The sequence below is a fragment of the Thermobia domestica genome, chromosome 12, assembly GCF_964235325.1.
Source record: "Thermobia domestica chromosome 12, izTheDome1.hap1.1, whole genome shotgun sequence".
NCBI lineage: Eukaryota > Metazoa > Arthropoda > Insecta > Zygentoma > Lepismatidae > Thermobia > Thermobia domestica.
Genome location: NC_137465.1, coordinates 153,937,551 through 153,962,633, shown reverse-complemented (window position 1 = coordinate 153,962,633; position 25,083 = coordinate 153,937,551). Strand labels below are relative to the sequence as shown.

At 35.1% G+C, this 25,083-nt stretch overlaps 1 protein-coding gene across 1 annotated transcript in view; it reads right to left on the bottom strand.

Annotated features, from left to right (window-relative positions):
• LOC145666744 (lysyl oxidase homolog 2-like) overlaps nt 1-25,083 on the bottom strand; it is a 205,882-nt gene that overhangs the window by 19,958 nt on the left and 160,841 nt on the right. Inside the window, exon 5 of the mRNA XM_081734287.1 lies at nt 5,481-5,732. Coding sequence (XP_081590413.1) covers nt 5,481-5,732 — 252 coding nt within the window. The remainder of the gene's footprint in view (nt 1-5,480; nt 5,733-25,083) is intronic.

The window sequence follows — 25,083 nt, the reverse complement described above, 5'->3', positions numbered from 1 at the left end:
TCACAAAGGTCGGGGTCAAAGTCCAAAGTTAGGCCAAGTGGGGCAATTACTACTCTTATTTACACTGACAGCTCAACCAAGTGCGTCACTTGGGTAGGGCTAAGGGAATTGCTCTCCTGAGTATGAGCGATAATATGGTAATATATTAATGAAAAACGTGATACTCTGCCTATATCGGCTGACCAATTTGCTTTCCTTTCACCCTGAAGGAAAATCTTAAATAAACCTGCTGAACTCAGCCAATTACGTATTGCTAGCCAGTAGGAGTGTTGCCTTTTATAGGGATTGATTTCTTGGAGTAGATAACATATAAAATATTTGATTTGTTAAGTACAAAACGGTATGATTATCGAGAGAATCAACAATAAATTGGCTATTTTATTTTCTTTACTTTATTTGTCTATGCTGTTGTTTTAGAAAATGAAATTATTATAATTGTTCTGTCATTCGCAGTGTTTATTCAAAAAATTTCCATGTGATTATGTCCATGAAAGTAAAATAACTCTTCCTTTTATACCCTAGTCTGCGTTTGTGATGTGTTTTACTTTTTATTTACTTGAAACAGACTGCTGTTTCCTACAATCCAATCACACTAATCAGTAGTTGCCTTCTTTGTTTAGTGCTCTATGCAGTGTAGAAAGTAAATATTGCACTGTTCAAATAGCGAACGTAAATATTACACTGCCTGTATATCACACTGTGTGTGCCTAATACTGTGCTTAAAGTTTGTTCAATATTGTAGAGAAATCGTAGGGATTGTGTGCATTGCCTAGGCAAAGTAGGTAAAACCGTAAAAAATTGCAACTACTTCCCACTTTCCCTAAATACGTCAATCTTGTGTATACTTTCTAGACATTATCAACAATACCTGGATTTCCTACTTTGTCTATCGTATACATTCAAAACACAGTAAATTTAAAATTCAAAGTACACTTGAAGGGTAAGGGGGAGAAAACAAGGAATGTCCATGTGTGTACTTTAATAGGTGCTTTGTCCTATCTGTTGGTGATTCTTGGTACTATTTGACTGTATATGCCATTCATGCGTAGATGTAGAAATGTCCATGTAAAAAGAAGCAAAAGATTTCACTAACCCTATTTATTTTGTACGCGGTTTCAATATTAAAACGCCGTTTTCTCGAACATCCAATTTTGGGACATCCCTTCTTTTTCCCTTACTCTTCACTTGTTTTATTCACTATAATTACTAGATAGTACAGTATATTCTATTAGGCCGATATGTATACGTGAAAAAATGAACAAATAACGCTAGACTACTAATGTGATATACAGCTATACGTATGCAGAAATTAATACATAGTCATTACATACACCACCAATTCATAGTCATTACATATACCTCCAATATATGTCATCACCACCTCCAACACCACCTCCAACACCTCCAACATCATTACATATGTCACCATTAAAGTGTATAGAATAATAATCGAAGCATTTATCATACGTAAACAGTAAACAACAATATTGAAATTCGAAAGAAACTCTGAAAGATTAGGGAATAATACAATAAAAATAACTTGTGCATCCGTGGAAGAACGAAATACTAACACAAAGTTAAAATTAAAATGATATATTCGTTCACGCTTCACAGGAACTATATTTCGTTTGACTGTAGACATTTCCTTTAGGTTAATGTAACATATTTGGAAACAAAGTACAAATTAAAAGTCACTTTGAAAAAATACTCATCTTTCAAAGAAATGAACAAATACGCCTTACGATTGAGAGAAAACGACTCCATAACAAGAAAATTAACACATCCACGCAATTAAAATTAGTTTTTGGAAAATTACTCAGTTTTCCTTGTGTTTTTAATAGTTACTCTATTTGCCTATATAGAGTGGGCTTTTTTGTAAAATCTCCAGTGGACTTTTGACGTAGTCGAGAAAACTTTTGATGGACTTTTGTAAGCTCTTTGGAAATTTAGAGTGAGCTTCTGTTCGCGCTACAATTATGAATATCCTTCCATGTGATGACGCTAAAGCTTAAATCATTGTCTAGGAAAATAATGTTACATTTTCAATTAGGAATTGTAGACAATTAAGACTATTATTCTCAAACTTTGTAATTATTAAATACAAATTGTCAGTTGTAGAATTCGAGCAGCTGAGACAATTTTCTGTTGTAAGTTTAGGTTCCATTTTGTTACGCAACATTTAAATAACCTTTAGAAAAAAGATGGTAAACAATTAAACGTGATTCATTGGAAAGAGAAGCAAACACAGAATAAATATATGTGACATTCAATGTAAGTATGTGAAATTTCAAAGGTTAAAATTGGGTCAAAATTAAATAAAGAAATTCCTTTTATATTTTATCTTCGGCTAGCAACACTATTGTAGTGTCTCATACTAACTTAATGAATATACATATGCAATAATTTACTTTTCTCATACTTCAAATTAGTTAAAAACTAAAATAACCACACTTTTATTTTAACAAGTACTTAAGACATATATAAAATTGCATGTGCCATTTGGGCATCAAAAGGTTAATAAATAAGTCTATGTGCGATACTTTTGATTCTCAAAATGAACCATAATATAAGTTCATTTTCTAGCCACTGTTTCTATTCTTTTTCCTGTATTCATTCTTTTAATTGAGGGATCAACAGAAAGAGAGGTGCAAGTGAACTTTTAAGAAAAATATAAACAAAAGCTTTACCAATACAGACTTGAAACTAACTGTTCAAATGTATTTAGTATTATTTGTTTAGTCGCAATTTGAAGTAGGCACATGCCAGCATCTTGAGTTTAGAATACACGAACGAAGATAGTACCAGATACAAATAAAAACTACATTTGCATAAATTCGTAAAAGCCTTTTCTTCTCTACCTGTAAGTTCTTTAGCTTAATTGGTTTCGTTAAAAAAGAGATATGTATAATTTACGCATAAAGAATTCATAAATATTCCACGACAATAATCATTCAATTCAAGATTGCTCCTACCTCATCTTTGTTCCTATGCTTTATTTTTTAATATATACTTTTAACTGTTAACTGCGTATTGCAGCTGGTTTCAAATTTTTTATTGAGTTACAGTCAATGAAGGTAGCACAGGCGATGATGTAAAAGAATAAAACGTAGTAAAATCAGAAAAATATATTTCCATATTTAAAAAGAAAATTATTTTGGATTAACAGACTCTTAAACCACCTCTTTACTTGTGAGTTTTGATCTGAAACCTATATATGATTAAATAATCTTACTAGATTTTATTTGCAGTTTGCTTAAGCAAATGTTTATTTATTTTCTAACCATATGATTTATATCTTACCATCATGGGCGGCGATTAGGGGGGGGGCAAGAGAGGGCAGTTGCCCCCCGCTTTTTTGAAGTGCCCTAATTTATATATTTCATTTGGAAATGTCCATACAATTTGGAGAAAAGATCTCTGACTTTTCCCTGACTTTCCATGACAAAAGTTGCAGATTTCCCTGACCCCTGAATAACTTTAAAATATAGAAAAAAGAAAGAAACCCCAGCCTCCATATTCCCCATAGTTGGCCCTGTTCTATTCCACTTTTGTTTCTTTCTTTTTCAATTTTCTTTCCAAAGGAATGTAAATTTACAAATATGTGCATTAGGCCATTATTGATTAGGCCTACATATTGCACAAAATGTAAAGTTACAAACGAAAGTGTGCAGTATACAGAGTACTTAAGATATGAAAAAAATTACACATTATGATACCATTATACAGCATTATAATATTGCCTATAGCAATAAACAGTTCATACATGATTTTACTGATTATTAAAAAAAAGAACACATACACATTATGTAACACATACTTTTGCTGGTGCAGTTGTTAAATGCAACAAATTTAGAAATTTATTTTCATATTTTCTCGCATAGTTTTCTTCTCATTGATCTGAATGTCCTTGTCTTCGCAGGTTAATTTTCTTTTCTTTCTCCAGCTCCTTTAGTTGTTGCTGAACCTTCCGTTTCTCTCTCCTCTTCTCATCTCCAGCATTTATTTCTCTTTTCTTTTCCAAATACACCTGATATTGTCTCATTGAACTTCTCACTGAAGTTATCATACCTCTTGTAATTATTAATCCTGATGATCCACCTATTCTCATCACAGAATCATATATGATCCGTTGAGCCACTAGAGATTCTTCTTGTAAATTGTCAACAATGAGAATTTTATTTATTGTGAAACCACTTTCAAAAAATGCGTTTCGGTGAAAGAAGATAAAACACATTTCATAACTGACCATAAGTCAACGAAGTTCTTCCCATTTCCTAAGACTAAGTAAAAAACTCATCAAGTCCAATACCATCTCTATCATTGACTATGAATTCATTCGAGTGTTCCTTAAATTCTTCAGTCTGAGCTTACACTGTGAGCTGGAGATACTATTTCTTCGCGTTCTCAGCCACTTGTCCAGATATCCTCTTGGCACCATGCAATTCTTCTAGAACAGCGTCTACCCTTTTGAGCAAATATGTCAGGATGTAGTTAGATGTATTTTTCGCAGAAAATTAGTTTCAACGACTATATCAGAGAATACTGACTCCCTCAATATCATAATTGAGAACACCATATTTAGCTTCCAGTAACAGTAAAGAAATCAACCCTATTTCATAAATTCAATAATTGAACAATGGACCTAAATCGATTTTCTCCTGACTTTCCCTGACCAATCTGCCATTTCCCTGACTTCACCTGATACATTTTTACTTCCCTGACCTTTTCCTGACTTGCACTTATTTTCCAGAATGTGGACACCCTGGTAAAGGTTTTGTATGTATTACTGTTTCATAGAAAAAATGGTGCCATATGATATTTGCCGTTGCGTGAGTACATATTGGTTATTTGTCTTCCTATGAAGTTAAGAAAGCTATAGGAATTGCGTTTTAATTGCAATTCAAAGCAATTAATATTGCAATTGCATATTTCTTTAAATGTCATAGCATATGCTTGCAGTACTTACTGTATTTCATTTCTTAACCGTAAGACTAAAAACATGTATTTAATGGCATGTGTGGAATTAAAAGTATAAATTGTTCATTAATTCCCAGTTTCAATATAACTTGTGCAAAACAAGCGTCATTATTCATTACTATTATGATTAATATTATCCCCTCTATTTATTTATTTTGGAAATTTATTAAATAATCTGATCACACAATTTTCCAGACAGAATTTTAAGATGTTCATGAGCAAGAACTCAAATCTCTTCTTACACTTTCGTTGTTTAAGATTAGAAAGGGCTAGTACCTACTTGTATTGCTCTTATGAATTTACTTAATAAAATAGAAATACGATATAGGGCATTTTAAGTGAAAAAAGATAGTATCCTATTAGTTATACAACCTTTCATGAAACAGTGTTAGAAACAATCAGGAAATCTAACATTGATACACAATTGTTCAGATCATGTCTTGCCCCCCCCTATTCTAACGTCCAACCGCCGCCACTGCTTACCATATACTATGAAAGCTTACCTTGCGTGCAGACAACAGCTGCTATGTTCTCTCTCTGTCCAGGGCAGTTGATATCTCCATATTTGTCATGGAAACAATGTATAAGAGAATCTTCATTCCCATGGCACTGAACACCACTGAGAATCATCTGCGATGAATTTCCACCGAAGAAATCTGTTTGGATTGCATCGTTGGCGTAACCCAAACCCAGTTCACGACAGACAACCATCGCCTCAAACATTCCCCAACCATCACCACATATTAGACCCCATTCTAAAAATAGATATAAACAAATATTATTCATCATGTTATCAGATTCCAGATCAGATGGTAACTCTTGTTAGGAATAGTTCAAGAAAGGCTACGATGAAAATATCTCTATGAAACAATACGATGTTCAGACCATATTGCTGTATCACTTTGATTTTCGGTGTTCGTAAAAATTATTCTAAATTATCAAGTTCAATGTACAATGTTCAATTAGGGCAATGCACCGGGAGCAAGGAAGGAAATTTAAAAGGTAAAACAATACGAAAGCATTATATTCAAAAAGAATGTAAATGCAAACGCATGGATATGTTGTAACGTAAACTGCAAGAAAACACTGACTTTGTAATTTCCTGTGTGTTTTCAAGTGCTTGGTAGAAACACGAGTTGCCAAGAAAATCTTTGTACGTACACATATTGAGCAAGCCATGGGGTGACAAACGTCTGATGTTAAAATAATACTAAAAGAACCCAATTCAGAACTAAAAAGAAACAATGAAAACACGGAAATATCAAGTCGTATAAAACTTTATGATTGAGAGATTTCGGCTTTTTTTAAACTCTATCTTTGCTAGAAACTGGTTAGACGGAATCTTCGTCTTTATAATTCCAACTTTAAAATTCTATTAAACAGCCGTTGGCTGTTGATTGCCACTCAGATGATACAACTCACCCTCTTATCTTAGAACTGACAAGGGAACATCTTATATCGATAGTAGCATTGCCCAATTAAACAATGTATAATCGATAGAGGAGTGAAGAAAAGTGAGAAATCCAAAGTTTTACGGGCCGACACACAGAAACACAGGAGATACAGAGAAAAGAAGAATCTAGAATCATGTGGAGATAGCAATGCAAAAGATACACTGACACAGAAAGAACTTCAAAATGATTAAAGTAATCACAAATGGCATTTACACAACAGTATGGTAAGCAAACATTGACCCACAGACACTGTACATCATGACTTCACAAGTATGGTTCTACTCAATTAGATTCTCTACATGTTATAATTTGTGTTCCGTGCCATTTAACAAAACTTCATTTTGTGCTCAGTTGGCAACATTGCATTACATATAATGTTATTGAGCATGTCTGTGGGTCAATGATTGCTTACTATACTGTTGTGTAAATGTCATTTTGATTACTTTAATCATTTTGAAGTTCTTTCTGTGTCAGTGTATCTTTCATCTTGAATCAGTGAATCAATTCGAGTCGTTTCATTGTGTGGTAAACTAGCCTTCTCGTGGGAGACTGCAACTCATGGAACACATCGAGTCAATGCAGAACGCTGCCTTTCCCTGATATTGTGACTGTTTGGGACCGTCGCGAAACAGTGTAGCAAACCGCGCAAAGAAAAAGAAATTTAAGCTAGAACATGGCTAGGCTTTCTCATCCGTACACAGTTTGTTTCAGATAGTGTTGTTTAAACAAACGTGGGCCGAAATGTCTTTTTTTTGTTGTTGTTGTTGTTGTTTTTTACACGAAACAGCAAGAAAATTGAAGAAGAAACGTACAAAACGTTGTCCAGGAGTGGGCTTCAATCCCAGGTAGGTCGTGTTTTTGTCACCAATCCAAGATGATAGGTATTGCCGTATTATTCTGTCCTTCGAATACACGTTTGTTTTGCTCGAGTCGTCCACACTTCGTCCCGTCCACACTATTACACATATGTTTTTCGCGGTTACATCATTGGTTTTCCTTTTGCATTTTACCTTACATTGATATATCACACACACCCCTTCTCATTTCAATACCTTACGTTACATCCAAGATCGCGGCTTTCAAGATGGCCTCCAAGTCAGTGCAGTGGCGGATCCAGAGAGGCGATTGCCCCCCCAGAAGAGGAAACTTTCTTATATATATATATATATATATATATATATATATATATATATATATATATATATATATATATATATATATATATATACCTATCCCAGAGTTTGAAGCTCTTAAAAATAGCTCTAAGAAGCAGTATGACAACCCGCCGCCCCCTCCCCCAGAAGTTGGTCCTGGATCCGCCTCTGAGTCAGTGTTATAGCATATCAAATATCTTGATATCATCCTAGTGCCGCCCAACCTTTCCGTTTTTGACATAAATGGGTATCTTGCGACGTTTACCTTATATCATATTGTCACGTGGTGCGTTATGTTGTGGAGCATATCTGGTGTTTCTGGATGAGGGCAGCTCCAATTTGGAATTTTTTTCTTTTCTATCATGTGTCCTCTGGGCGAAGTTTTGAGTCGGATCTGATCCTGCCTTGTTCTGTACGTTGCTTGTTAGATGTTACATCATGCCGCTGCAGGATGTCTGACATCTAACGAATCTTCCGTACATTACATACGTCAGCTGTATCTTACATACGTCATGGAAAGTACGTTTAACCCTACAATGTATATTGTATCATATTTGATACAAAATAAATTATGGCTAGTATTAATGTTCAGGTCGTGAGATGTATCACAAATACATATTGTATCATATCTGATATTTCTCCTGAGTACATAGTTCACCATATATCCGGTAGATGTCAGGAAGATGTTGCTTCAGTACAGAGAGAAAGAAGTCGTGCGCGTGCCTAGCGAAGGTGAGAGTAGAAAAGTTTATGTGTCGTCTACTCTGAAGGACAAAGAATAGTTTCGAAGTTGCAAAAATCCCAAGTTCATGAAGTACGTTTCCTATTTGTTTTTACGAATGCTATTATTTGATTTAGTACGAAAGAGGAACATGAACTGTTGATGCATAATGTATCATAAGTGATACAAAGTATTTTTATATGTTTTAGCACAAAAAATTACTTTAGGACATTTTACTATTCGGATGTTAAGTACAAGTGTCTTATCATATGCCTGCATATTATTTCACTTAAATATAAAAAAAATCATGCACTGTAGGCTTAAAACATACGTTTACTGCAGGATGTTACATAGGGTTGCACGTTAAATCCAAAAACTACAGGATTTAGGCATGTAACCTACGTTTTTACGTACACTGCACACGTTTTTTCCCTCTCAGTGCATCTGATGTCTACTATGATCAAATTAGTAATAACAAGATACTATAGTATTTAAATATTAAAAAGACAACAAATACAAGATAGTATTAAAAAGTGTTAATAAAATAAAACTGACCAAAACACTAAACATATATTAATAACACTTGAATAACAATTTCGGCCAATGTAACATTTCCAAAAAATATAATGAAGACTATAATAAATAGTTATTTATTTATAATATAAGAATTCAGGGAATATTTTCGGCGAGAACTTCAAAAAGTTATAACTTCAAAGAAAAGGGTGTGCCATCGGCGAAAATTATATTAGCTACTTCGTTATATTATGTAATTCAATTCCGTCTCCCGAAGTACCACCAAGATCTCAACTTTGAGTAAAAGGTTTTCTCAATACACTCAATGGAGGCTTTTTAAATTTATATTATTGAAAATGATAAATGAAATCTTCCATTTCTACGTCCTGCACAGTTTTCCCCACGAGACGTCAATCGAGACGAAGAGTGTATTTTCAAATTCGAAAACAAGGCGACAAACATGACAATTTCCCTCTCATTTTCAAGTTAAGACGAAAAATTTCTCGAATCTTCTGTGCAACATTAGGGGAGAGACTACTAAATATTTTTCAAAAGCTAACAACTTTTCTTTTGCCAGTTTTTCCGTAAGTGAAAAGATATAATGAAATGTAACTTACCTCAATAATAGATAAGTTATTCTACACCCGAAAATACGTATCGGAAGAATTTTCAGTGTTGCTATCCATAGAAATTAAGTGTGACCAGAATTTGAATTACCCAAAAATCTAGGTTATGGCAGCGACTAGAAACACGAATCAACAGCAATTGATGAATTATCATGCTATCTATGCTCCTTGTTAACTACTTTTTAAATAATATTTGTTTTTATTTTGTAATAAAGAGTACAAAATAGGGATGGTATCGAGACGAGACGATACGAGACTTTGTACAGTCTCGGTTTAAAAATAGCTGTCTCGGTCTCGGTCTCGTCTCGAGTCAAAAATTGCCGTCTCGGTCTCGGTCTCGTCTCGGTTAACAAATGCTTGTCTCGATCTCGGTCTCGGTCTCGAGGGCCAAATGTCGGTCTCGTTTTGGTCTCGTCTCGAAAGTATCGAAATAAATAGGTGAAATTAAAATTGTAAAAGTATTATTATTGTAAAGTCTGTCGTTTCTGCTTCTTATTTTTGGCCTTATTCTTGACTTAGAATTATAGTATGGTGTACTTCTTCAGAGATATTTTGCTTACGCTGATGCCTTCCATTCGTGTGTTCCAGTTTCAATCATCAGTGGGTATATCATATCTGGTATAAAATTCTAATAGTAACCCATATTTCACTTTCAGCAAAAGACTTTCTTATATGGCCTCAGTACTGCCTATACAATTAAACTCTATTAAATTAACTTCAGTACTATACAATAGTTTATTTCCTTCCTTAGAATAAGAATTGTTCAATACATTCTAACGAATAACGCAACACATAGCAGCATGGATGTATTTAATCGTACCGAAATTGAAATTTTACAATTTCTCATTTATTATCCAATACATTCTGTTTTGACTGTCATTTTAAAAACATAATATAACGTTCATTATCTGAACAAATAGGGTAAATTATTACTACAATATATTTTGTTTAAAATTGATCAAATGCTTTATTACCGTTTCACATCTACGTGTTTAATTGATACCTTATAACACGAAATTCCTGAACTTTGTGGTGGGAGCTACGGCACTCATCTTTGCTATGTGTGGCCTCGGGTTGCATCACAAAACAAGTTAGATTCAAAGTCAGATGTTTCGCATAGTTCGCGTCTAAATTTAAGTACATTCTGTTTCTTATACTAGTTCCTAAAGTTGTAATGCATTACATACGCATACGTATATCCACTGCCGTAACATACATTAAGCTTATTCCTGAGCTCTTAGCGGTGCATGTGATCTTTATTCGAGAAAACCAATCGTGCGTTCATTACGTTGAAATTTTATATTGATTGAAAATTACTTGCGAAACATGAACATACATATTATATAAGTATATAGGTAATTCGAGCTAGCTGTATCTATTTTCTCTCTCTCGCAAAACAAGTTATTCTTAACTTTCTACTTTTCTTTTGTACTCATTTTCGTAGTTTTGCAGCAACATGAAGTATTAAATAGTCAAAAATATATTTTTTTTCGCTGTATGACTTTCGTTAAATTTTGGATCCAATTTTACCCTTATATATATATATATATATATATATATATATATATATATATATATATATATATATATATATATATATGGACATTAGTGGTAGACTATGTTAAGTCACGTTTTGGTCAAATTGAGTTAGAATACTTTTTTTAAAAAAATAGACTATGTTCTTTCTAGTGATGTAATAATGTAAGTCTAAAGCCATCTTATTACTTTGTAACTACTTAGTATAGTTTGAAAAACAGTATTATAAATCTTAGTTAAGGAACCGGTTTTTCGCTTCTCCTGTAAAATTACGAAATTACGACTTGGTTTAGTTTACCTCTGAGGTCTCGATATAAAATCATCATCATCATCATAATCAAGCATTATCAATCCACTGCTGGATGAAGTTTTCCCAAGTTTTCTCCACAACTATCTATCTTGGGTAATTCTTTTCCAGGTTACTCCCAAGTGGTTCCTGATTTTGTCACAATTTCTTGTATTCGAACATTTCCTAGGCTGTTTTTGTCACGTGGTATTTAATCTAAAATTGTTTTCGTCTATCGATCATAATTTCGTCTTGCAATATGTCCATCACATTTTCCGGTCTATTTTAAACATTATTTCATTAGTACCAGTCATTAGTTGCCAAATAATTCATTTCTATATATTTGGGCTACAAATAGTTCATATCCTCTACTTTTGGAGCACAGACACACTACTTTTTGATCTTCGGATCTGGCAACACTGACTCAATTATTTAAATCAACACAATGTAAGAACCCCCATTTGCTGTAATGGCTAGTAAGCTTGATTTTGGTTCGCATGGTCCCGAGTTCGATTCTCGGTGGTGGTAATGTTCAACGACCGAAGTTTTTCGAATTCCACTATGATCAGTAACTCCACGTCTCCTTTAGCCGCCCTAGCATAATCGTGAGACGTTAAACTAAAACAAAACAAACCAAAAATCAACAGAATGTGTATTACTAACAGTAAGTCTTTGAATAATTGCATATAGCTATATGGTATGGATCGAGTTTGAGGTGGTCGGTGGTCAAACTATAACAAATGAAATGCAGTTAGGGTGTAATTAAAATTTTAATAAAGCAGTGTTTTAATCTAAAAAATACACCAGGCCTAAGGCTTAGGGAGAACAACTAGTGCTACTGAAAAGTTGTCAGTTACGTTTAATTTCAGATACAATTTGCTTTTACATGTATTCTGGAACGAAAACTTTGACATTAACATTATAAGTAGCCCAAAGACTATGAAAAACATCGTGTTCTGAAAACATTCTTGCACCATAAAACAAATTACGAGTAATTTTAAAATATTTTGCACTTTAGCTACGTTATTTGCACTATATTTATAATAATATTTAGCAATTTATTTAAGTTCGCAACACTGCTTAAAATAATGTAACTGCGACTTGTTGTAATTAAAACTACTGAACACTAATGTTTTAATGTTCCTGCCATTTGAGTTATTAGAAATCTCTAAAATGTTGATGTTAGTGATATGTATTGTCCTTTGTTACACTGAATAATATATGTGCTTTTGTGGTTTAATTTAATATCTAAATTAGAAATATGTAGAGCTCTTTCGTGGCTAAGCAGTTAGCCTATGGCGTGAGAGACCCGGGTTAGATTCCCGGCGGGAGCTCATGTGGTTTAGATTCAACGTTAATCAGTAGGTTCAATCTCATATAACCTCGCTGCTGAAAGAGGCGCTAAACTCAATTAAAAAATGAAATGAAATTTTTGAGTTTTACGTCCCACGGTTACGCAGGTTAGGCTAAAGGAGACTGTGATGATGAGCGATGAATGAAATGGTGGAATGAAGAAAGTGGGAGGAAACGGGAGAACCCCGAGAAAACCCACGCACTAAACTAAATTAACTGAACAGAAATATGTAATATCAAACGTAGTGCAATTTGAGAAATTACAACTTTATGTTGCGTTGGCAACATTGCTTGTTTATCTAGTGGTATTGCAGAGTATCTAGAAGAATTTCCCCTTCCATATTTCACACAGCATGTTAAAAAAAATCAGCATTTTTAATATATATGACTATTATATATAACTAGATGAAATACCCATTTTTCGCATGGGACCAGTATTTGGAAGTCAAGGCCTGTGGGAGTATCACTATCTCAGCAACCACGAAAACTATGTATTTGACACTAATATGGGTCATTTTGTATTATTTTTACATGTTTCGGTACTCCCTCCTCAGCAGGTGAACCCCGGCCCGCATGCACTGGTAACTGAATTTGAAAGTCATCGCTAATGGAAGTGACACCATTGGTCTCAGCGACCGCAAAAATTATACATTTGACACGAATATCGACCATTTTGGATTACATTTACATGTCTCGGTATCCCTTCTGTGAATTCCGGCCCGCAGCTGAATGGGGTGAATTTGGTGGTTAATGCGATCGGAGTTTCACCATTGATCTCAGAAAACGCGAACACTATTTGACACTAATATCGGTCATTTTGTATTATTTTTACGTCTCGGTACTCCCCTCCCCCGCAAGTGAACCACGGCCCGCATGCACTGGTAGCTGACTTTGAAAGTCATCGATAATGGAAGTATAATCATTGATCTCAGCGACTGCGAAAACTATGTATTCGACACTAATACCGGTCATTTTCTACTACTTTTACATGTCCCGGTAAACGCCCCTCCTGATTCAAAATTAAAAAAAAAAAAAAAAAACGCTTCTTCTTGGTCTGAGGCCTGGAACATGATACTTGTCACCCAAATTTCATAACTCTTGTACTCTCGTCTGGCCCTCAGGCCGCAAACAGGCAATCAGAAAGACAGTCACGCAGACACACAAACAAACTCTTCCTTTTACTTATATTAGATATGATATACAGGCGAGGATCCAAGGTGAGTGTTAAAGGGGTTATACCTCCCCTTGACGCTCAGCTACACACTGTATAAATTGGGCTTCAATCCTACTTCTTTCTTTACACTGGATAATAGGGATGCGCACGAGACAAGATTTGTGGCTGTCTCGTCTCGAAAATGTGCTGTAAAAGTGATGTCTCGACTCGAAAAATGTACATTTCTCTATTGGAAGAGCCGTGTCTCGACCCGAATTTTGTCCGGAAAATCCTGTCTCGACTCGTCTCGTGCGCATCTCTACTGGATAAAATGTCAAACTATGGTTTAAGCCCCTCCCTCGATCATATCCTGGATCCGCTGGTATATATATATATATATATATATATATATATATATATATATATATATATGTGTGTGTGTGTGTGTGTGTGAGTGAGTGTGTGTGTTGAGAGAGGGAGAGAGAGACAGAGATGACTATACACATCAGCAGTGGATTTTGTTTCGGGAGAGGCTTGACAACGAGTAAGAAATATTTGTGTTGTACGTGCAATGCGAAAAAATGATCACAATTCTATTTCGGGAGGGGCTTCAGTCCGATAGCCGTCCCCTAAATACGCCACTGAACATTAGTCAACCGTTCCCATATTGCCTAATACAGCAACGAAAGAAATTTTGAATAAAGGTCAATCTTAATAGTTGTCTATATCAATATTCGAGACGAGACCGAGACTTTCGAGACTGACCTAAGTCTCGTCTCGGTCTCGTCTCGATTTATAGAGCTCCGTCTCGGTCTCGTCTCGGTAGATAAAAGGCCGTCTCGGTCTCGGTACCATCCCTAGTACAAAATAAATAATTTTTAATAAACATTAGAATTAAAATACAAATATTATTTAAAAAGTAATTAACAAGGAACACAGACAGCATGTTAAGTCATCAATTGCCGTTGAGTTCATATTTCTAGTCGCTGCCATAACCTAGATTTTTGTGTAATTCAAATTCTGGTCACACTGTAGTTTCTATGGATTGGAACACTGAAAATTCTTTTGATTCGTATTTTCGGGTGTAGAATAACATTATCTATTATTGAGGTAAGTTACATTTCATTATCTCTTTTCACTTACGAAAAACTGGCAAAAGAAAAATTGTTAGCTTTTGAAAAATATTTAGTTAATCTTTCCCACACGATTCATTGTAGGTCTATATTTATATGTTATAAATTGATAAAGTGATTTTATGAATGCAATGAAGAGCATTTATCAACGTTCGAAAAATACGCAAGTCATTGCACAAAACAGGGTGGCCCAAAAGTAGGTATACAGTCCTCCAAAGTATGACATTTTAGTTTATTAAGGTAATTAGTTTGTTTGCTTTTGTTTGTTCCAAGCTTAAGGAATGAGTGAAGATAGATTAAAAATAAATAATAAAAAAAACTGTAAGTCACTGCTTGGATAGATAACAATAAATAAATTATATAGAATGCCATGAGCCCATGAGTACGGGATTGTATACCTACTTTTGGGCCGCCCTGTATAGTCCAATTAGAAATATGGTTTAAATGTTGTTATATCGCATTTGTCGTGGACCTCTCGTGATGCAGTAGGATTCTGATAACTTCTAGATGAAATAAAAAAAAAAAACAAGAAAATAAATTTTGTACATATATTTACAAAACGAAATGAGACGAGAAAAGCGTTCCAAGGATTGAGACGAAACGCGAAAGTATTGTTCGAGACGAGATTTCTACAAAATTTATAAGATCGAGACGAAAAGCCCCTAATTATCGTCTCGTCTCTTGATCAACACTAGTCTCCCACACTTAGAATATGCTCTGTAGGCTTACAGAGACGAATGATAATTGAAAGGGAATGATAATAAAAGAAAAGGATGGAATGAGAATGTGGGAGGAAACCTGAGAACACCAATGGACATGATCTTATCCATTTCAGACTCACAAGGCTTGGAATCTAACCAGGGACTCCTCATTATTGTTTTGCTCACTTGAAAGTATAGTTTAAAGAAAGCCAATAATAGTAATAATAATAACAGCTAGTTTTATTTTGATATTCAGATCATTACTTGTTCATTGAAGTTTAGCATTTCTTTTCAGCAATGAGGCTATACGAGACGTGAAATTACAGTTTAAGGTGCAATATGAACCACCGCAATGAGCTCAATGATCTCCCACCGGCAATCGAACCCTCAACTCAGTGCAAAAAAGACTCGCATGCTGGCCACTATATCAGCGGGGAGAACTTTGGTCTGTCTGCAGATGCACATCATAACTGATTGGTTTGCTGTACATAAATGTATGAAGAAGGCAAATCTTTTACTTGTTTACTTCAGTTTATGAACATAATCTATCTATGTGTTACCTATGTGCTGCTTGGACCTATCTGTTAACATATGTATGCATGTGTGGGGGGAGGGCGATGGGCTGATAGAGAGAGGGAGAGAGAGAAGTAGGAAGAAAAAGGCACATGACCAACCAGTTCGTGCGTCATTCTTGTCTGTCCTGATTAGACACCAGAGATATGACCCTTCTCATCGAATTATCCCTGTAGGTAATGGACACTTTTATACACTAAATAAAGGACAGAAAAAAATTACACTGACTATGAGGCTCTAGTGATTTGTCCAGAATTTTAAACTTAGAGGGGTGTTCAAAAAATCTTGGGAGGGTGCAATATTGCATTAAGGTCGTATATTATTATCGTCTCTTTAATTTTTTTTTTTTTTTTTAACAAACTTTAAAATTTGTTGATGCAACAAACGATTGCATTGAATTTTCTTCCTCAGCCAGAGAGAATTAGCGTCGACTTTCTCATGCTTGGTGTGACGTCGAGATGAAATCGTTAGCAATCGATTGATCAAATGTTGTGATGATCATAGCCGTGTAGTGATTAATTTCCATTCAATCTTGCGTTGCGTGCTTTGCTTGAAAATTTACCTTGTTGGAAGTTAGTTGTTTTGTTCTATTGACACTTAAAACCAAGAATTCAAAATCTTTTAAAAAACAAAATAGCAAAATTTTTAATGGTGTCTTCCCGTTCTACCTAAAGGCCCTCCAACACTTTGTAGAAAATATTTTAAATGATCTTATCTTTAGGCAGTACGGAAATTCCAGGAAACGATATAAGGCGAAAAGTCATAGCATTTGAAAATCACGTTAGCATAGGTGTTCTCACATTACAAGAAATTATATTACGGTACAAGTTACAAAAATCTATCGTTAAAGCATTTAGCTTCGGATACACTTCCTGAGCTTTGAAAGTACAGAATAGGAAAACACATATTAATTGAAAATTCGATATGGAAAAGCTTGTTTAGCTCCACTCTAATTGTGAAATATAAGTTAATAAGAAATATAAGCACAACACAATATTAATAACATAAAGCAGTCTTACGGGAGTACTACGCTAACTCCAAATGTAAAATATGATAAAAGCCAAATAAATAAATAAATAAATAAGAAATAAATAAAAATAAAATAAAAATAGTGAAGGAAATGAACAGAATTTACATGTTTCTACTTTTCTGAGACAGTGAGAATCATTTAAAATACACATTTGGAAACCGTGTACATACTTCGTGGAGCCACATTTGACAACGAATACACTTGATCCACTGACATGTAGACATACGTCCAGAACGTTTATAATAATGTCTACCACAGATTCCGCAATAGTTATCTTCATTTGTATCAGATGAGTCTGTACGGTTGTACTGATTTTCGCCTCAAGCACTTAAACTTTTTCCGAATAATTTAGTAGAATATATAGTTTGTTTTGACTTTTCGAACTTATTTGGATCGCCTACGTTTTTCTTCTTGTTAGGAGGAACGGAAGCTGCTGTACTAGGTGTTGCTGATCTCTGTCGAGGGCGAAACTCATGTCCAGTCAGAATCGTCGCTCGTAGCCTTCGCTTGGAAGTAGAAGCTGGTACAACAGTACCGCTGTAATGTCTTCAAATCACCGTATTGTTTCTATTGACATGTTGAGCTCCATTTGCTTGTGGGATTCTAGGTCTACTACGGTCTACTGCGCTCCACACTGGAAGTGGATGGCACATTTGACGTTGTGGGAGAGGGTAGGCCTGAACTTGACAAGTTGGTGAAAGTGGAATAAACATAAAATGTTAAGGGAGAGCGTAGGCCTGGACTTGACAAGTTGGAACTAGAACTAGTGGAATTAGAGCGACACTCTTCCCGAAGCGTGTTCTGGAATTATATCAGTATTGAAAGGGAATACTGCACAGGCACGGAATCCAACCTCTCGGTTTCCTACTGTCGCTGCTTTCGACCATACTTGATTACTTAGTTCTCCAAATTGCAAGCGTGTGGGTTTGTGATCAGAATTTGCTTTGATTCAATGTGAACAAGCTGCATAAAAATGTATTTTGAGAAGTTAAGAAAATGCACGATCCAATGGTTGCAGATAATGGGTTAAGTGACTTGGGAGACATAACAAAATTATGTCATTGGCTGCAGCATAATCAAGCATTTCAGTACTACTGGAATGGCAAGTGTGTCCGTTGGGTAAAACGCCCACGGGTCATTCACCCGATGTCAAAAACGATACTTTCAGTTCATTAAACTCCCAATACTGCATGGCACGGCGACAGACCATTATTGCATCAGAAAAGCAGAACCCTACTTTCTGCAACGCACATGCATTGGATTTCCCAATGCACCAATATAATCATTCTTTCTCCATAAATCTGAAACGTTCAAAAAAAAAAAAAAAAAAAAAAAAAATCCAAGTAAAAATTATGTATTTACCACATTTAAATCAGTCTGTACGCCTTCAATTTCTTCACACAATGTAGTATGATGTCACCTTCGTCTTCCATAGAATTGCGCGTTTACACAATCGTATCACTGTTGCCACTTCACATCCCCTTCCTTGTTTTTTTTCAGGGGTGGGCATTTTCCCCCACTGGGCATTTCACCCCCGCTTACTCTAGAATAGAATTATGTATATAAGACAAATCAGTTGATAAGGTGATGCCGAAAAATGAGTTGTGATGCAGAACACTAGCATTCTTTCTTAACAGTCGCCTTATGCATCCTCTTCATTGTTTACATGGCCAAACATGTCTTGAGGATGTGAACTGTGGTACCTTTTACGTACTGCGTGCGAATCTTACTGTTAGCATGTTAGAGATGAACTATTGAAAAAGTGAATAAAATATTTATGTGAAATTATTTGATATTATACCGAATTAAGTTTATTTTGTTCCTGTCAGTTACAATGTCAAACGGCTTTCTTGCAACTGTGTCAATCAATTTTCCATTTGCCCGTAGGTATTTTTTTTAAAAATGACATTCATCTTTACCAAAGTAGATGTGAATAACACTGCTGATAAAGAACTGTATCCTCGTCATTTTTCCGAGAAGAACAAGAAGAATAACATCTAAAATTTATGATGAGACTTGAAGAAATAGTTATTCTTCTTACAGCCTCTGTTAGAATTAACAAACAGATTATTGCGAATGCAGGACTAAATTCAAGAGGACAAACTCCACGGAAATTTAAAACAAAACGGACTAAATTCAGCGACAGAATCATAGGCGCAGATTAATAAAATAATGATTATTTTTTTCTTCAACAGTTATACATCTAAAATGTTATCTAAAATTCTTCACTTTAGGGAAATAACATTTAAAAAATGCTGAAACCCCAATAAAAGACGTAAGCCTTATAGTAAGTATATATTTCACATTTTGATCTTTGCTAAGAAAAATCTTGATCAGTATTTCAGAATTAAAATAAAAATTTATACATTACTCAAAATAAAAGACTGCAATATGTTACTACACAAGAACGACATTTTAAAAATCAAATAGCATCACAGTTACTTTTCATAATTAAAATGAATGATCTTACTGTAATATGCTAAACGTACTTAAAATGTATTAAAGGTATAATAAATAAAAATACCCAGAACTTTTCATATTGGTATGTGTGAAAGTAATTAAAACTAATCTGTCCTTTCATTATAACATTTTTACGTTTTATTGAGTTTTCAGCATTTTAAAAGAAAGAAAAAGATATTTCAGTTGATAAAATACAGATAACATTTTAGAATATATTACTATTGAAGGGGAAAAAATAATCATATAGCCTGTGCCCTGGTACATCCAATATATACTCCTGTGATTTTGTCCTCGTCAGATTTTTTCTTGCATTTTGACCACTTGGATTTAGTTCCCGCCCTCGTTACAACAGCCATTTTATATATGAGTTCCGATCAGCATACAAACACGCTATAGCACGGCCAACAAGAGATTGTCTCTGACGTTTCTTACCACATGCGGTGGGACATTGCAGCCCCTACTTTGATACCAGTGTTACCAACCACGATCACGCTGTCTTTTACCATTAATTAAATTGCCACTACAGTTGCACCGAAAAAAACCTTGCCACTCAAGTAGTGGCAATGTCACTGCGAGCTGTCAGAGACGTTCTCTTACTGGACGCACTATAGGAGTCAAGCTTTTCGGTGCTGCATTTCCCTAAAACATTCCCCCTTGCTAGAATTTCCTGTCTCCAAAGATTAGGCAGAACGGGAATTCCCGTTCTGCCTAAATACAAGATCATTTTAAATATTTTCTACGAAGTCCTGGAGGGCTTTAGGGAGAACGAGAATCTTTATAATATTGCAAGATAATTTAATATTGTCGGGGGAGTGTAAGAAATTCATTTCCAGGGGGTGTCCGAAAATTTTAGGGGGGTGCTGGGGGTGTTAGGGAGATGTAGATAAATCACTGTGAGGCTCTCGTAGGCTTCTCACTTTTATTGATGAAATTCAACTAATATCTGTTCAAAATAAGAAACGAATTGATTTAGAAGAAGACGTGTATTACCCTCTTGCCACAACATAAGTATTCTGCTGAAGCATTCTCTATAACTATCCTTTCATTGGAAAGGATAGCTAAAACAGATGCCTCAGCGGAATACTCAGTATGTGACAACAAGGTGATACGTGTTGTTCTAAACGTCAATTTGTTTCTTATTTTGAACAGATAATAATACATATATTTACAGAAATATTTTATTTAACCTCTAACGTTTGTGCCCTTTAGGTGAGAATTAATGGAATGAGAATGTGGAAGAAAACGAAAAACTCTGAGAACCATACGGGCACGATGTTGTCCGCTACTGATATATATAGCCTATACATAGTCGGCTGTACCATATGTACAACACGTGCATTTGAATGGGGTGGCAAGTTTCGAGGGGAGGCAAAATTTGTCAGAATTATATTATTTAAAATAAATATTCCTTGTTGGAAACGGACTTCATGATTATGGCAGTTAGATTTACTAAGATGACCTTCTATAGTATTTGAATACTATATTCATAAATCATGTTTAGGTTGCATTAGTTTAAGGTCACATGAACAGTGCTAAAGCAAATGGTCGAACAAATCCCACCATGAATTGCTTGATTGTTGTCAATACAAGAACTCAATTCTCGAACAATATCGAACATTTGTTCCATTTAGCTAGTTATCACAGTTTAGATATGAAAACTAGTCTTGTGTTTGTCACAAAAAGATCCTTATGATTAAATGTAGATACAAGATTTTTTTTAAAATTTAACAGATGTAGAAGGAAAATCAAGAGATAAAGATAAAACAGCTAGATGCACTGGAATTGCAAACTGTATATTGAGATTGAAGCTTGATATTGAATCGTATAAAAAGGATTACCATCTTCCGTCTGCAAGTATGTTTGCTTTATCTTTTACTAACATGATAGATTGTTATGTAAAGAAAGAAAAATCACACAACGAGATTGTATTTGTAGTGTTTAGGCCCTTCTGAGTAAGAATGCTCTTTCCCTCCCCTTCGTTGTTCATGATGAGGTAACATATTTAAGATCGTGGACTTTAAGATTTTCTCTTTCTGAAGAAAGGGGGGGGGCAAATGATGCCATTGCACGGGGGGCAAGTTGTCTAGGGCCGGCCCTGCATACATATATAAAGATGTCAGCAATAGCTCTAAATTAAATTGATCGGAAATTTATTTCTGCACTGCTACACACACACACACACAAAATACTTAAAACTAAGAATTCGTGCACATACAGTATATGCTCCATCTGATACACATTATGTTAACAAAAACAATCCTTTTAGTTTTGTCTCCACTGTATGCTTAATTTGGATAAAATCATGTAGGTAATAACACTAAAATATGTCAACTTGAAATAAGTAAACGTGTGAATAAACCAAATGAAGCACTTCTATTGCATAAAATAGAGCAAATATTTAACCACTTCCAGTATTAGCACGAGTATTTTCCTGGTTGTTATGCATAGACTTTAGAAGCATTTCTGACAAGTCAATGCATAAAATTGTAAAGGAACGCACAAAATCTTGAAAGCGATGTATTTACAAGACACTACAAGCATGGCACTCGAAGAGGGAGGCAGGGGGCCCGGGTTTCCTGGCTCACGAAAATGAATGAAATTTCTTAAGATTATCTTAATACAAATAAAAATAAATATCAAATGTAATGTAGCAACCAGGGAGATGGTCCCCCTAGAAAATTTTCTACGGGCACCCATGACTACAAGTGGAAGAATATGTGAAATTTTACACTTAAAACTCGATTATCTGTAACTAATTTCAATTCTCACATACTGTTTAAGTTGACTTAGCTCACAATAAAACTTACTAAAATAAACATACGCTATTTAAATGATTGTTTTACTCTCATTTAAAATTCATTCGATGCGGAATTTCGATTTCAGTGTGTGTGTGTGTGTGTCAAATCCAAGTTATGAAAATAGGCTTTGAATGCTTTCTACACATATTATAACACACATCACTTTCTTATTCTAATATTGGCCTCTACATAATAGACATTTCATGTGTTATTCGTATTCCATATTTCACATTTCACTACTCATAATTAAACACAAATATTATCGAAACATAATTTAAGCAATTTTTCTTGGGCCATTGAGCATCATTTATCCAGAATCAAAATAGGAAAGTAATTAGATCTAAATCTTTGTGATAATTAATTTTGTAAACATCACCAAAGAATCGTTTTAAGTAAACTATGCATGTTTCATTGATATGAATTTGCTGTGTCTATTTATGCGATATGGAGTAGCTAATATTCTACAGAACAAAACTGGGTTGAAGAATTTTGTCGCTACTTTGAATTTAAAGTAACTGTATTAAAAACCAAAGTTACATTTTTGTTCACTAAGACTCTTTCATTTTGCCAAAATATTAATTATTTAGTTAAGTAGTAAAATTTTGTGCAGTACTCGGAAATACAGTTATTTTACTCTGTAGAGGGAGGGATTTAAACAAAACTAGCCACAAATCATGTTAGTTGCCTTTGCCATGCTTTCAAAATTTCAACTTCTTCTACCAGTAAAGTAATTTGAACTGTAATATTCAAACTGCCAAAACGTTATATTTAGTTCTAACTTAATTTTGAAGAATCCTCTAAGCCAGGGGTTCTCAGCCTTTTCCACTGGAGTACCACGAAATCTATTTAATTACTAATACGATCATAAGTCATACATACCACCAACAGTTAACCCTGTATACATATTATTCTGTTGTATACCAGTGACGAATGCAGAATCTCATCAACGGTGTGTTCAAACACCTAAGTTCATATCGATAATTTTTTATAGCATTTCAGCATACATTATTTTGTACGTTTCGACTTGTCTCGTGTACATCCCTAACCTTAATTGTTCATACGTACATGCAGGCCCGTATCCACGGAGGGGGGGCTAGGGGGACGGGCCCACCTAAACTTTGGCTGGCCCCCTAAAAGTTTCACGGTAGGCTTGCAAATTAACTATGATATAATGATGAAGTATAATATGATTGATTCGGCCCCCCTAACTTCTACTGCCCCCCCTAAATTTTTGGGCTGGCTACGGGCCTGCGTACACGTCCTGTCCCCTCCCTCCAGGTAGAAATATTCGTATTTACCCATTCATTTTTAAGTGCTGCAGTGCAAATATTCATATCGTGCTCCCGAAAAATTGATGATTTTGACTTCCATTATTTTTGTATTAAAGGAGTGATATATATGACATACTGGAATTTAAAAAAAAAATTCCTCCACAGCGTTCAAATATACCTAAATACGTTGAGTTGAGTTGATTTTCAGTCTTAAGTCCCGTTCAGAAGCGAAGCTATATGAGACGTGGGCCTACTGATTAACGTGGAATCCGAACCACATGACTCCTGCCGGAAATCGAATCCGCGTCTCCCACTCCAAAGGTGCGTACGCTAACCGCTTTTATTTTAAAATTAAGTAATTGATTCACCAAACGTACCTCATTAACTTGCTTAACTACTTATTACTAGGATTTTACTTGTTTTACTAGCTTAACTCGTTTCTCTATTAACCTAGAACAACAGGGGCACGAACACAGAAATATCGAGGACAGATAAAATTCTAAATGCTCTCCCACCGGGAATTGAATCCGGGACCCCATACACCAAAGGCGGGGCCATGCCGTAGGAGGGGGCGAGCGGGATGACGGCCCCGGGCGCCGAAGTAAGAGGGGCGCAAAATTCGGGAGAAACAAGGAAAAAGATAGGAAAATTGCTTGGAATATATGTATGGGGGCGCCGTCGTACACTCTCGCCCCGGGCGCTGATTTTCCACGGCACGGCCCTGCCCAAAGGTACACGTGCATGCTACTAGACCAGCGGGAAGGGCATCGTTTAGCCGCAAAGGAGCACGCAACTAAATACGGTACACATTATGTGAAATATTAGCGGAGGAAAAAAAATTAGAAATGTTATTTTGCTTTATAAGTGATTATAATAGGGCACCTAATGAAAATGAATGAAAGGCATTATTCAACTTACGCATGCATTCATTGTTCGCTTGCTTTCTAATGGTGAAGGATTAAATATACACAAAATGTATCTAAATGTTATCGAAGTGGTATATGAAAGTGCATAAAGATGGTTTATTTCATGTATGGAAAGATCTTTGTTGTAAGTCTTGTAGTCTACTGAAAAAGAACCGTTAGAAGCAGTTTCTGTGACATTTTGACTCATTCTACGAAGTCTTGCATCTACAACACATTTTTTTCCTGTTTATTTTCTTTCTTTAGACGAGAACAGACGCTGGAAAACTGGAGCACGCTACAAGTAATTATATCTAACATGATCTTCCAAGCTGTCATAAACTCGTGCTAATTCCATCAACCGCTCGGATAATTCCAATTTCATCGTAGCGCTGTCTGCTAAAAGCCAAAAGGAGACACTACTACAGAGTCCTCTGGCGTA